The sequence below is a fragment of the Thunnus albacares genome, chromosome 21 (assembly GCF_914725855.1).
Source record: "Thunnus albacares chromosome 21, fThuAlb1.1, whole genome shotgun sequence".
NCBI lineage: Eukaryota > Metazoa > Chordata > Actinopteri > Scombriformes > Scombridae > Thunnus > Thunnus albacares.
In genome coordinates, this window is record NC_058126.1 from 23514831 (window position 1) to 23530221 (window position 15391).

The 15391-nt window shown below is 41.2% G+C and overlaps 1 protein-coding gene across 6 annotated transcripts in view; it reads left to right on the forward strand.

The window, feature by feature from the left end:
* LOC122972692 (microtubule-associated protein 4) overlaps positions 1–15391 on the forward strand; it is a 121827-nt gene that overhangs the window by 64041 nt on the left and 42395 nt on the right. For all 6 annotated transcript variants that reach the window (XM_044339943.1, XM_044339944.1, XM_044339947.1 and 3 more), the window contains one exon: positions 5095–6570. In XM_044339943.1, the coding sequence (XP_044195878.1) occupies positions 5095–6570 (1476 nt within the window). The remainder of the gene's footprint in view (positions 1–5094; positions 6571–15391) is intronic.

The following is a 15391-nucleotide window of genomic DNA, read 5'->3' on the forward strand; positions in this document are numbered from 1 at the left end:
TAGCCTCAAGGGCTAGAATGTTTACCGTTGCTTGGCAACACCATCAGCTGCTCCAGGACTAACGTTAGCTCGTAGCACTTCCGTCTCCTCGCAGACTTGTCTCTCTCATTGGCTATTGTGGTCCCGCTCAGAAAGTAGTGACATAATCATCCAGATTTTAACTCCTAAATTTCAGACATGTTTGAAATTATCAGGGCAGCCCCGATGAGTCTGAGAGCAGTTGTGGAGGTTTAAGATTAGATCTGTAAACCCCTCACATTACCAGATAATCCAGGCCAAAACATCACTACTGACCAAGGTCCCAGACCAGATAAATCAAGCCAAAACTCCTGTAGTCTGAGCCCAGCTTTATGGGCTCTTGCTCATTGGCATCTGGGCAGAGATAAAGAGAGAGAATATTACCCTTTCTGTTCCTAGACTTTCCCAGCCGGTCCAATCGACAGTCAAATACATAATTTCTGATATATAACCTAAGCTTCAACTCTGAAGTAGCTACTGCATGTCTAAGGATGCAACGATCCTTATTTTCTCCCCACATAACGGGTCCAGATATACATTATTTTGATCCCCCCCTGCATTCTCACAGCAGGAATAATTCAAAAATGTTTACTGTATAATATAATGTATCATATACATATGTGACTGTGTTGCATGCCCTGATGTGTTTCACAGAGGGGTGCAGTATAGAAATCAGCTGTGGAGGAAGCTTTTCTATAGCTTCCTCCACACACACACATACACATACACACACACACACACATACACATACACAGCTCCAATGTGATTTAGTCATCCAGCTCAAGGTCAACGCACATCTGATGCTGACATGTATAGGGTGTGCCATCATGCCATGGCTTCTAGTCATGACTGTATGCGTTTGTGTGTGTGGTCCTGTGTGTGTATTTATCCTACAGAGAGAAGCTGTCTGTGTCTCTCACTGTCCACTCTCTCTTGACCAGCTCCTCCCCCTGCTGGACCCCCTGACCTCCCCCCCCCATAGGGTTTCTCTCCAGTTCAATGCACATCTGATCCTAGAGAGCATGGAGTTGTAGTCGTCACCATGCTGCGGCTTGTGTCCGCTAGTGGAGCCATGCTAACATCCCATGTGGCCAGGGAATCCATGCACAAAGCATCACAGCAGCTGAGCCCCCATGTTGCACTGCTACACAGCAGGTGGCTGAACCCCCGTGTCACTGTGCTAAACAAGAGCAGGGGGAAAATATCAGAGTGGTTACCACTTTTTATGATGAATACACAGCCATTAGCGTTTGCTTGGCAACAAAATAACCATGCAGTTTGAAGAGATGACTAAAACTACAGCACCTGCTCCCCAAGACTTGGACTGTAAAGTGATGGATGTTGTCATCTAATAGCTAGCAGGAATACAGGAGTAGAAAACCGACAATAAAATGAAACAAAGCAAACTGTAACCAACTGGACTGATGATCATGTCCTGCTGTTTCTATATGTCTTCTTCCTGCAGAAACAATCTGAGGTGATGTAACGTAAATTCTCAAATAAAAGCCAATATTCAAATAAGTCTCAAATAACAGTTGTATTTCCACAGCACTACTTCCATCAATACATCAATACATACAAATACAAATACTTTTTTTATTCACCGATGATTTCCATTCACTTCCAACGTGCTGTTCCTTTCGATTGCTGCCAAACTACAGTCAGTAAAACTCAACACTTCCTGCAGATTTTTCACATTAAACGTCATTAAATGAAGGGAATATGGGCATTAAGAGATACTTTTAATTTGAAATATTTGTACAGGATGTGTTGAGTTTCACTGACAGTAACTTTTAGCACAGTAGAATGATTCTGAATGAAAACAGTATTTTCTGTATTAACAGGGGAACAGGGGAATTTATGAATAAAGCTTTGTCTCTAATGCGAGCCTGTTCTAAAGAAAGGCCTGATTCTTTCTGGTATTGAGGTAAATAAAATCCCAGGCCACTATTTGAGGATTTACGGTAATGTAAAACCCTGATGCAACACAGGATGTGAGCGTCCGATCACTGGGGAATTGTCTAACAGGCGTGAGAAGCAAGGTCGTCTACAGCACTGGTGTTGTTCTTCGGTAATCTTACAGAAACTGGAATCTTTTTTTTTTGTTTTAATTCCCCTTACTAAAAATATTAACTTCCATAGCAAGAGCAACAACAGGAATGTTTGAATCATTACGACTGAACAGTTCTTCAGTTTGACTGCAACTGTCATTGCCACAGTTTCACTCACTCCGCAGCAGACAGATGATTTATTCACAAACTTTGTAATCAATTCACAACAGGAGACGAAGACATAGAAAACGGAGATGGCTGTTGTCTGTTAACCCCTCATTGCCACCCTGAAATTGATCGCAAGACTGTGTTTGTGTGTTTGTGTGTGTGTGTGTGTGTGTGTGTAACACAGTGACTCAACAATGCGGCAACCACCAAACCCCCCCTTTCCCTATTACAAGATGCAGACATTTGAAAACCTGAGGGGACTCTGTCTCAATGATACCCCAGTGAGCAGAAATACAAAACACATTTACCAGATTATTCAATTACCAACATTAGGAATCCCTCAATGACCTAAATTTAGTTAGAGTATATTGTAATTTCCAGCCCATAAATTATCTGAATCTCCTATAATTAAACTACTGAGAATAGCTACAACAACCAGTGACATTTAACCAAAAGTTGAACCAACCAATCAGCTTGCAGACCAGACAAGACATCCAGAATCTTTAACTGATCATACTGTAAACAATCAAAACATACCAGAATTTTACATTACAAATATCAAATGCTAAAAAGGGGAAAAATTACAGTGCTCAAACAATACACATCTGACCCCCGAATTATACTGGAAGAGGAATGCAGGTGGAAAAAAATAAATAAATAAATAGGAGATGCAGGACCTGAAGCGACATGCTAGACTGTACAAAGGAAAAAAGATATGGCAGAACGGGATATGATATAATAAAGAGAGGGTACTTCAGCCTGTCATTACTCTATTGCTGTAAGTGGAGTCAGTAGATTGGGAGCGAGCAGAATGGCTTGACAAATGCCAGGAGCTGTCCTTGAGCATCCATGAGCATGCGTACACCAGCACCTGTACACAAACTACACTGTTTAGTTTAGTTTCGGGAGGATACTAGTGACCGCTATGGTCCTTATTATCTCAATGTCTACTACCAACTAACAGCCGTTACGCAATAGCATGTTACTTCACCATTATGGTGTAATATCATCACTCAAACTAAGGCAGTTCTGAGCCCATTTTAAATATAAGTTTCAGAGCACATGAAGATATGTTTGAAGTATTAAAGTATCAATACCACCAGCTGGCATATATGTGCCATTCATATATAGTTTCCAAAACATATGGTAGTTAAAATGTTTGCTGCACAGAAGCATTTTAAAGTTGAAATACATAATAGCCTGGCCGTTACTTGAAATGCAGTACCATTGTTTGCATGGTGGATGACAAAGCACCACCTTTAAGCACCTTCAATTTGGACGGACCTTTGGGTCAGTGTTTTCAAATCTGTAAGAGCTGTTTATGGCATTTTACAAACAGAATAAAAGGACTTTAGCCACATTGCATGCTGGTAATTGTGCTAAGTTTTAAAATGTAGAGTGGGTATGGTATATGCACATACAGTGAGATGGCTGTTCTGTGATGCTCTCCCAGCTTAATGAGGTTGTGCAACACAACATTTAAGTCATTCTCATCCATTTAGTAGACTGTCTTTTTCTGCCTCTCCCAATTACTGCACATAAAGTATAGAGAGCAGAACTCTGTCATGGGTCTGTTAATATGAAGTATGGCCCTCCAGAGAGCTGCGGTACTGTATGGGGCCTGACAGCTGCTCCACTTTAGCTGTTATTCTGTATGTGTGTGTGTGTGTGTGTGTGTTTATATATATAACTGAAAACTAGAAACAAACTGGGCCAAAGTAAAAACCAACCCTGTCTCGGTGGGCAGTTTCCCCTCTACTCTTGTTAACTCTTATGTACCTCACATCTCTCTTCTCTTCTTTACCTTCTATATTAAGACTGAATTCAATCTGACTACTGCCATTCATCATAGTTGCCCTTCAGACCTGAGCTGTGTTATACAATGTCCCAAGACCGAAGGAAGCTCTTTTAGTTACAGCATGGCTGCCTTTAATTGACCTCCTTTCTGTGATCCCATTAAGCACTCTTTGTTTTTGTGTGTCTGTAGGAGACTTTTATATTTCTTTTATATATTACTTATATTTTTATATTTACTACCTGACCATATTTGTGTCTGCACACACACTCACACACCTCACTCTTGCTCTCTGTTTTGATTTCAAACAGGGCTCTTTTTGCAGTCCAATATTTTCAGTGTGCACTTCATGTATACCAGACCCCGAGGCTACAATGAGTCAGCCACCCAAATGTACCACTTCTCTATATCATTTAATTCAATACTCGACACAGCATTTGAGTGCATGTTTGTGTATGTGTGTGTGTGATATGTGTGTGATTCTCATTTCTCCAAGCTTTCATTCACTCCATCAGCAATGACACAGATAGAATTTTAAGACTATCACAGCTAGGGGTGGATTTAAAAACTTATTTTATTTGGTACTATTTTAGGATTATCACCAAAACACACAGTTTTTCTTTTTTGGCTCAAAGGTAACTAATGAAAGAGATTCACAAAGGGTGTAGTGGTTAAGGCTCTGCTTTCTGGGAGTAACACACACCCCTCCTGGCCTTGGGTTGAGTCCCTCCAGAAGTGTCTCTTCTGTGTCTGATCCATTTTTTCATCTTCTCAGCCTTCCCAACATTTCAGTGAATAAAATAGTAGCTATAATAACTACGACAATTTTAAACTCATTGAAAGTCTTTCACAGGAAATATTTTGTTCTTTCAGTGTTATAATTATCTTTGTTGAATTATTTTTAGATTAAGAATGATAAGAATCTTTGAATGTTAAGAAACTTTATCATATATTCTGAAGTTTCTCAGTTATTTTTTGTTTGAGTTAGTCTAAGGGAACCAATTCATATGCTCATATCCATCTCCCCCAATTTTAAACTCTCCCCTCTTCACCCACAACAAGGTGCCTTAGGCGACTGCTGGCCAGACCAGGCTGGCTGCCTACCGACAGACCTCCCTTTCACCCCCAGTGTCTCCAATGTGATAAATCGCCATGCCAGACATCTCGCAACCACCCCCGATGACCCACCTGAAAGCTGGCCCAGTCGTGAGAGCACCACCTATGCTGGAGGCGACGAAAGGGAGGGAGATGGAGCAGACCGAAAACAGAAGAAGAAGAAGAAAAGGCGACAGAAAGATGAGGGTTCTTACGAACACCTCGAGAGCAAGGGCCACCCTGAGGCGCAAGCACAGGGAGAAAACACTCCCCCAGCAGAGGAGTTCTACCAAAGGATTGGCCCAAGGCGGGATAGAGGAGAGGGCGGCTGGGAGGAGCAGCTTGGGAAGAGTGGAGGCCGGGGGAAGAGGGGGAAGAACAGAAAGAAGATTCCTGAGGAGTGGGGAGTGGTGCCAGAACCATTTGTCCCTTCATCCACAGCGACCTCTCAAAAAACAGAGGAGGCGATAATGGATCTAGGGAGTCCAGCTCAGGCAAACCCGGAGGCCTCCTTTGAAGATATGGACACCAGCCAGGGGAAAAAGGAGGTCTACCCAGAAGAAGGCCTACTACCTTCCGCTCTGTCCCAGGACCTATTCTCCCCTACAGCTGCTTCCATTAGCCCACTGGTCCTCAACAGCGAGCTAAAAGCCACAGCAGCTCCATTCACAATGCCCTCCACCACCAACACTGGAACAGTTGGCTCCTTACCCACAACTCCTCGCCCTGATGATCCATTTGACCTCCTGATGGATAGCGAAAATGCTAGCCTGGGCAATAGCAGCCAGGCTTTTTCTCCATCTTTCACTCCAGAAAATGAAGCGGCAGTTGGTGACATGGTTGACAGCGGGATGTTTGACAACTCCAGTTCCTTCCAAGAGTCTTGTGTGCAAGTCACCATGCCTGAAAGCGACACCTCAGCTTTTAGTCCTGCCTCCCAGCCAAGCCCAGCCCTTTCCATGAAAGGTGAGGTGTTAGCTTCAGCTCCACCTCTTTCACCCTCAGATGCTTCATGGCTCCTGAACGACTCCCACATGAGCAGCAAAAGCGAGTTATTTGACTTCACTGACATGAGCACCTCAGGTCATCCTTTACCCTTAGGCCTGGCCTTCGACACCCCAAGCCCAGCCCCTCTCCGCTCCCCCAAAACTACAGCTCAGGAATCCCAAACCAAAGAACACAAAGATGCCAAATCGACCCAGAAACAATCTAAGAAGTCTCGTTCTTCATCTTCTTCCTCCTCTGTAAAGAGTCCTACCTCCCCAGGGGCTAAGAAGTTCCCTACACAGGAATCTCCAGGAATCAGCCCCTCTTCCCCTCCATCACACAGCCCTCTGGGAGCTCCAGGATCTGGTCTTAACCCTGCAGCTAAGCCCTTCTTTCCCAGCTTTGCTGATCCCATGGAAGAACCAGCTGTGGCCCCTCCAGTTGCCCCTACTGAAGGTTGGTTGTAGTCAGCCCTGGACAAAATAGAAGTTAAAAGTAGAGTAGCTAAAAGATTAAGACCGAAAGGTTTATTGTCATGCATGATGTTTCCATCCAGTTTGAGTAGTTAGGTATTTGAAACTGATTTCAAATATACTTTTTGGCCGGATTGATTGCTTGGTGTCTTTTACCCATTAAGGATTAGATGGATAATTAGACCCATTTATGTTGTCCCTTGCATGGACACCTTTGGCTAAAAACTTGGCTGGGGCTCTTTGGTTTGTCTAGTTTGGACTGTTTTTGAGTGACTAATGCATGGGCTCAAGTGTTGATCAACTGGGGCTTTGGACTGGCTTTACTTTAATCTGTGAGTATCTTAATTATCGATGATGCACTACTGGAATGTTCTCATAATTAACAGTGTTGCTGTTGATGGGTGTGCTACTACTAACCAATCACGGAGTCTCTCTCCTTAGCAACACCACTAGGCTGTGTCATCTTCACCAAATCAAAACCAAACTTCTCTTTATCTCTTCTGTCCAGGTGTATGTATTAACACTGTAATCATGTTCCGTTTCCTTTGCATCCAGGGGTGAGGTGTCACTCTATCTTGTCTCTCCTGTGTCCAATTAACTCTGATTTCCTCACTAGCTGCCTGTTTCTTTACAACTTCTCCTAAAAAAGAATGCTGAAGAAAAAGGCTTTTTTGGTGTCATGTTAACTCACCTCTGTTATGCATCAACAGTTCACAGCCTGGTGTGTCTCCTGAGAGTATAACTTTTTAAAAAATGTCAAATTGTAATTGTTGTTTTTGTCGGTTTTACTTTCCATGTTCGTGATGATTGCTGCCTCGACTGCTTCTCCACCATAGGTGAGTCCTATTTTAATTCCTCTTCAGGCTTTTTTGTGTTTTTTTCATGCATCATTATTGAGGATAGTCACTGGGGTGATAAAAGAATGATTGACTGAAGACACAGACAGAGTGAGTGCTTTTTGAGTGCAATATTTAGCAACAAGGCTGCTGTTGCTAAGAACAGAAATGAGGTGCTGCCAGTATGTATGGTTTTTTGTTGCATTGGATACCTTTGCCACCTCTCCTGTTTAAGATTTTATAGTCAGGATATTAAGGCACAGCAGAGGTTCAGAGAGTATCTATTTGCAGATGATGTTGTTCTATTTGCCTCATGGGGCCATAACCTGCAGTGTGTTTTGGTGCAGGTTGAAGCTCAATGTAATGTGGTTGGGATGAAGACCTTAACTAGTATTAACAACTTGAAAGTTAATAGATGGATATATGGGGCCAGCTTTTGAAAGAATGGGATCATAGATACAAGCAACTGAAATGATTTTCTTTCTGGGCTCACACTGAGAGATAAGAAGGGGGAGGTTTCAGAAATCCAGAAAAAGCTTGGATTAGAACCTGAGGTGATTTGGGCACCTGATTAGGATGCCCTCCTGACACCTCACTGTAGAGGTTTTCCTAGCATACCCAACTGGAAAGGAGTCCCTGAGGCAGATCTGGAACCTGCTGGAGGAATTACTTATCCAGTCTTGCCTGGGAGTGTCTCAGGATCCCCCAGGCTGGAAAATGTGGTTAGGGAGACAGGATGTCTGGACTACCTTGCTTGGAAAATGGATGGAAGAAAGGCATATTAAATGATGTAAATCAGTGTGTTGTGCGAGTTGTGAAATTCAACTAAGAGTCAAGTGAAAGCTGGTAATCAGTTTCCTGTCAAGCCCTTGTTTTTAATGGAGAATACACATGTAGCAGTGTGACTCATTAAGAAGAGGTTTCAACACACTGGGGAATAATAATGTTTATGCCAGCCAGAGATGAGCAGTTAAAAATAGAACATTTGAAGCAGTATGTTACATTGTTTAGGAGAAGAGTTTGTAGCCAACTGGGAAATAATAATGTCTACAGCAGCTAAAGATGTGAATCCAAGAATAGAAGAAGTTGACACTTGTGTTTTTGTTTGTGAGTGGGTGTGTGGATGTCACCTGTATATGTTTGTGTATGTCAATCAATCCATGTGGCTATTCAAGCGTACATCTTGACATTTGTGTTTGTCTGCATGGATATGTGTGTGTGTCCTTTTCCGGAGGAGCTGAATTGTTTTTGTGTGCCTCTGTGATTCATGAAGATGTTCCAGAGGATTCATTTCCTTGTTCTTCCTTTCTGCACTTCCTGTCCCTGCCTCCCATTGGAGGCTGTAATGAGTACTGAGGCTGCCTTCAGCTCACCGCAGGAACAGCAGAGTGTTGAACCTGGCTATTAAGCAGCTTTGATCAATGCCCCCTATTCTTCCACAAGAACAGAAGGGCTTGCATTAGTGTTTTTCGCCACTTCCTAGTCACATAGAAAAAAAAAATGTAGTGCAGCTTTGTTGATGAGTATGGTGCTGGATTCATGCTCGTTGGGTTGAATTTTTACAACACAGAGCGGTTATGTCTTGTGCGTATGAGTATATATTTCACTGATGCGTGTGTGTGGTCTCCACACATGTATGTGCCGCTGCTATGACACATGACAGGATTTACTGCACTGCATCAGATTTGATGTACATAGTGCGTAGTATACATTGTGTTTTTCGTGTTTTTTCAGTTGCATGTGTGAGTGCTTGTGTAAATTTGTGTACATATGACAGAGAGAGAGTGCTAAATGCAGCTGGCTCTGTCTTCCCTCTGGGTAATGAGACCTTTTGTCAGTGTCCATGGGTTGGTCTTTGTCACCAAGAGTGCTATTTAAGCCTTGTACAAAAGATAAGAAGGCATGTGTAGCACAATAAAGAGGAAGAAGAGAGACTTACTGAGGGATACAGACAAGGGAGTACAGTACAGTGAGGACAAGGGAGGTACATATAAGGGGGAAAAAATCAGCAAAAAACAATAAAATTGGAGCTAGAAACAAAAAAGCCTTTGAAAAAATTTTGAGGGAAACCGAAGGATGTAAAAGAGAGGTGCAAGGATAGAAAAATATGTACCACAGGAGAGAGAGGCAGAGGATAAAGGAAAGATGATGCTGTGTAAGACCTGTGGGATTAATGAAAGGGATATGCAGAGGTGATGAGATGGATATACAGGAGTAGACGGAGGGTGGAGATGCGGTTTAAAGCATTGAGGAAAAGATAGTGGGTGGCACAGAGGAGGGTTAAGAGGAAAAACCTTGATGGAGATTGAGGTTGAGAGATGTGAGGGAATATACCAGCACTGGGTGGTGTGGTGGTAGAACGTCTGCATCCATACCTGTTGGTTTAACGATAGAAAGAAGACAGCAAGCTATCAACTGAAGCAGATACATAATACTTCTGATGTATTGCTGTATATTTGGAACTGGAAACAGACTGGGGCTGGGTGGAAAATTTCACTTCTAAAAGTCAAACCAGCAGAAACTGATGGAGCTGAAACTGCCTGCCAGGCTATTAATAGACAACCCAGAGTACAAAGTGTATCCTTCTGCACAAGACACCCATCAACACATCTTGGTACATAAGTACACGTACCTACCATGTACAAAGACAGAAATGTACACATAAATACTTTGTTTATAAAGGCAACAACTGTATATTGACTGTAACTTCAAGAATAATATGGTTTAGTGGTTTTATTGACTAAAGTCCCATAAAACTGCACTAATTTTAGTTAATTTTATATTAAAAGTTGATCACATGACTATGTGTTATGTGAAAGGGGTAACTCATTGCGATGCACCCAACTCTGCAGTCTCCCTCAGCTTTACAGTGCATTTTAGCGTTCCAGTAGTTGTTTTGTTTTTAAGCTCACAAATTTATGGTTCAAGTTCACTCACCACTTTCATCAGCATAATTTTTTGCCACAGCAGACAGCTGTTTTCAGCAAAAATGTTCTTAGCAAAAACTACCTGCTCAGCTCCAAACAGCAGACAGACTAAGTTAGCAATTAGCTGGTGAACATAGTGGAGCATTTAGCAGCTAAAGAGCCAGATATTCCCCTCAGGTGTTGGTGGAGACCAAAACAGAGGTAAAAAGGGAGTGAATATTGGACTTTTATCTGCTGGGTGGGCACAAACATGACTCCAAATGAATGCTAATGTTGCTCTGTGTTTCCTGGATAGATAATTGTTTGCTAACACATTCCCCACAACATCTTCATGAAGTTGTAATATGTCAGTATTTTGTTTACAGCTCATTCTGCTGCCCCTAATTTCTTCTTGATGTTGTTCCTTATACTCTACATGTCGTTAATTCAAATAAAAAGTAGATGTCAGGCCACATCACAACAACACCTGTTCTCTGACACTATCTCCCCTCTCTCAGACAGAACAGAGGTGCCAGCCAGTATAAAAAATAAACCACAACTGAAATCCTGTCTCCAGCCACACATACACACCCACACATATACACAACTGAGTCATCAAGCTATTCGAGGACAAACACAAATCCTCAAAAGGCAGGCAGGCGTGAATATACTGTATCAGCAGTCTATTTTTACCTCATAGTGCTTTTCGCTGTTGTTTAGGCACCTTTCATTGGGGCACAGGCTGTTAGATGGCAGCCCAGAAGGGCCATTTGTACAGTATGGCCCCATTCCTGAACTAGGATGAGCTAATGTGCTTTGACAGCTTTGGGGGAAGTGTTGGGATTTCACCTCATTGGTTCCACTGTAGGGAGCCAACACCAAACGTAGGACAAGAGTGTGAGTCATTCTGGGTTATTTTTTCATAGGATGTGCCATGCTTCAGCATCAGATTCTTACTGAGATGACCCCGGGCCAGCAGTGTGGGCGGTGCTGAAGATTTAATAAATTTTGATATTGACATTTTAAAAAGCAGCCGTATCAGCTCAGTCAGTGGAAATTTTGGGAGTTTGTCTAGTACATGACTAATAGCTCTAAAGTGGGCTACGTGTCTATTCATATTGCTTTAGGTAGGCTGTTTTTGTGACAAGTGGTTTTGAATACTATATGCCCATGACGCATTTTTGTTTAAGATTGTGTTTCCCATAATACCACTTTTTTAACCTCCAAGGGAAAAGGGGGACTAGAGTTCACTGATTGATTTGTAGCCTTTAATAGTGCAAAAAATATCAGCATTTCAAGTGTGTTTTCATCAGAGTCTTAATCAGAGTTAGACTCAATGAAGACATAGAAGTGTCAAAACGTTGGTCCTTGATCTGAGAAGCACCTGACTCAGCTGTATACTGCTGGAAGATGCATAGAAGATGCCTTTTCATTCCTTGTCATCAATCACAAATTCTGCTACTTTAGCACCAATCAAACATGTTTTGCTCTTATGCAAATAAGACATGGACAAAATGCTTTTTCCTTCTCACTTGTTTTTTTATTCTCACTTTGGACGCCTGTTCAATGTCATGGGGTCTGGCACACAGACATTAGCCATTCACACTCTGCATGAGTGTAACATGAACAGGCACTTGGATTCAGGTTGTGTCATTATTGAGCTGATATCTTAAAAAAAAAACAATTGTACATTTTTTAAAATGCTTTTCTCAATCAATATCCCTGTGCATCACTTCCTGTTGAAATATTTGTGATGACATGACAGTAAATATCATTAATGGGATTTTAAAAGCTTTTTTACAGCCCATCTATAATGTGGTTTGTCAGTTCATGGTTGTTATCTTCATGTAGTTGTGAAAATTATACCATCTCATTATTGCAAGACAACCTATTCATGTAATTTTGAATGTAATGCATCTAAATACATAAATGCAGTTACCCAAGCGGTACTCATGCTATTTAATATTGCACTATAAATTTGGACTCACAGATTAAAAAAAGAATAGCTAAAATAACCAGAGCTTGAAATATCCTGACTTTTACTCTCTAGTGTTGGTCAAACTCCAAAAACACTGGATCCTACATTTCCCATATTACAATAATAGCATTTTTATAAGTCTCTTCCTGCCTGATAAACACCCACATCTTTTAAACTCCACACTCCCAGTTTGTAATAGGCTTTTTTCATATCTTAACCTAGTATCAACTTACATACTTACCTGTATATTCTTTCTATCCTATTCTTACATTCTCCTTCCAGCCTACAGCCACACACACACACACACACACACACACACACACACACACACATACACACACACACATACTGTAGTTGAGAAAATTACTTGACTAAGCTCCTTTAATGTCACAGAAGTCATTATACAACTGTTTTCACAGGCTGAACAGTACTCTCCAAGTCTATTAAATTGTCCTTTATGTGTAAAATTGGTGGGAGCACAATTTGGTCTCTCTCCATGGTGCTGAAACTCCATGTGGAGGGAGCTTACACTCATGTCTCTTATAACCACAGCTCTTTACAGACAATATGTCATTACTCATCATCCTGACGTTCATGATAAGAGGCCCTTCTTTTAGAAGTTTAATTGCTCCAAACTTGTGTAAAACGTGAATTGAAAAGTTAGTTTAGCCAGGACTGACTACTCCTTTATCTACATAGACTATACCAGTATAATTAATCTTCTTTGTACCCACTTCTAAAACTTTTTGCTTTGACCTGATTTCCAGTTTAGTAGAGTCACTTTATGTTCTCAGCTTTGCTAAGACAGCAGGTGAGGAACAAGCACAGTATGTTTTCAGTGTCCTGCCAAAAGGAATCCAAAATGGTTCAGTAGCTTTGCAGTGAATGCGACTTGAAAGATAAAATGTGTGTTATTTATTTTACAATGCCTTTAGTTATTGATGCTATATAGTCCTAGGGTTGTAATTTACAGCAATGTGTCAGTGCATCAGATCAGGCATGTTCAATTAATTAAATGTTTATCATTTGTTCCATAATTCAGCCTTTCAGAGAGTTACATTTAGCTAAGGTTTACTCTGTATTTGGCAAGGGAGTACTCTGTATGTGTGTGTGTACGGGGAGGGCTGAGAGAACTTGTTTTGCAGATTCAGCTTCTGTTAAATAAAAATAGATGCTTAGACGAAGGCATTGCAGGCAGACTTCAGACAGACTGAGAGAACTCCAGACTAAAAAAACTGACAAAAAAAAGATTGATGCACGAGCAGCAAGATAAACAAACACAGAGGCAGGGAGACAAACAGGTTTATGGAGTGAGAGACAGACAGGTGTACAAACAGATTCAAACAGGTAAGACACAAACATAGGAGATGACTACTGAACTGATATAGAGGGAGATAAAAAGAAAGAAAGAGACAGTGTTAGGCACGCATATAAGTATAAACAGATGGATGTACAGACAGAGCCACATATGTAGACATCTGTTCTTACAGATATAAACACAAGGCGTACTTTGAGATTCATTCAAATTGCACTAAATATACCCTGTGATGTTGCCACAGCGGTCGTATTAAACCATACTTCACCATTTGTGAGTAGTAGTAGCTATCAGAGCAATATGGAGAAGGATAGGAGGAGATGTGTGTTTGGATATCAGTGGGCAAAAACTTTGTTTTCATTTCCAAAACAATGTGACTGAAATATAATTCATTCATCTCCACCTCATCCTCCTGATCTAACAACAGGTGAGGGAGGTGTGTGTGTGTGTGGAGCCAACAGTCCTCTGTTGCTCTGTTTTTCTCTGCAGCTCTGTGTCATGCTTAACTCAAAGCCCGCCCACTTTTTAGTGGCCCAATCAAATGTGAAGGATTTGATTTAAATTCCTCTTGTAACTGCACACTGCTCAAATATTCTGTTTCACTGGGAAATACGTCACAATACAGAAAGTAAAGACGCTCTAACTTCCATTTCATGGGGACTTTAAAATTGAAATAGGAGTACTAGAGGGAACCAGAAATTTTCAATGAATATATATGGTGTTGATATTTTCCACATTTGTTATATTACATTTTTGCTAGGCTCTTAAAAGAGACACTTTTCAAGATGCATATTGGGTATATAAAGACAGGCTGAACTGAAACGACAGACAGGTCACAAATTAAAGGAAACACTTGAATGAATGACTAAAGAAAGGGTTTGAGGTATGAGCACTTGTTGTCATCCAGACACCAAATGAGGGAATATCTTTTGGAAGAATGGTGCTCATCTTGTAGCTCATGGTAGCCCACCATCGTCCTGTAATTTGTCACTCATCTATACATTAAAACCCTAACATAACAGATAACAGTTAAAACATTATTTGACTCAGTGCATCAGAAAACAGTCAACATACACTATGTCTTTGTTTCAATGTGTGTATGAATGTGTATGTCAGCCATATAAATGAAACCCACAATTAAACCTCTGTCCTTTTTCTGATTGGATGCTTCCATTAGAAAAGGACACAACATTAATGCTACAAGAGCAGCTTTTACTGCTTTTAAAGGAAGCAAGACAGATTAATAGAGAGGCAGGTGAGCATGTAGCTCTGTGCACAGCTTGCTCTTTATGCATCAGCAGCTAGAATAAGAGTGCACCTTGCACCTTGGTTTGATTGTAATGAAACAGTTTGTCACTTTGTAATTGACCTCTTTAACCTGATTTCCTCACTGACAGACTTGCGGAGGTTTACATATAGTGAATTTTCCCAACTTATAAACCAGTCTATGGAACCAAAAGAACAGACTGCTTTCTAGATGAAATGTCGATAAAGGTCAAATTGTTATTTTCAAGTTTGCGGCGGTAGACAGACAGAGACATGAAGCGCCTTTGGGGGAGGGACAAGAGGAAGGGAAAGAGCAGGGAGGGGGGCGTTGCCATAGAGACTTAGGATCAGTTAATGTTGCCATAGGAACAGCAACAGATGCTGGAGTTAATGAAAGACTACATTGACGACACATTTACTGACGGCACAGATTCTGTTTAATACAGACAAATATTAAACCAGCAGCACACTAGTTTATGTCAAGTGCAAAAGCACACTTTGAT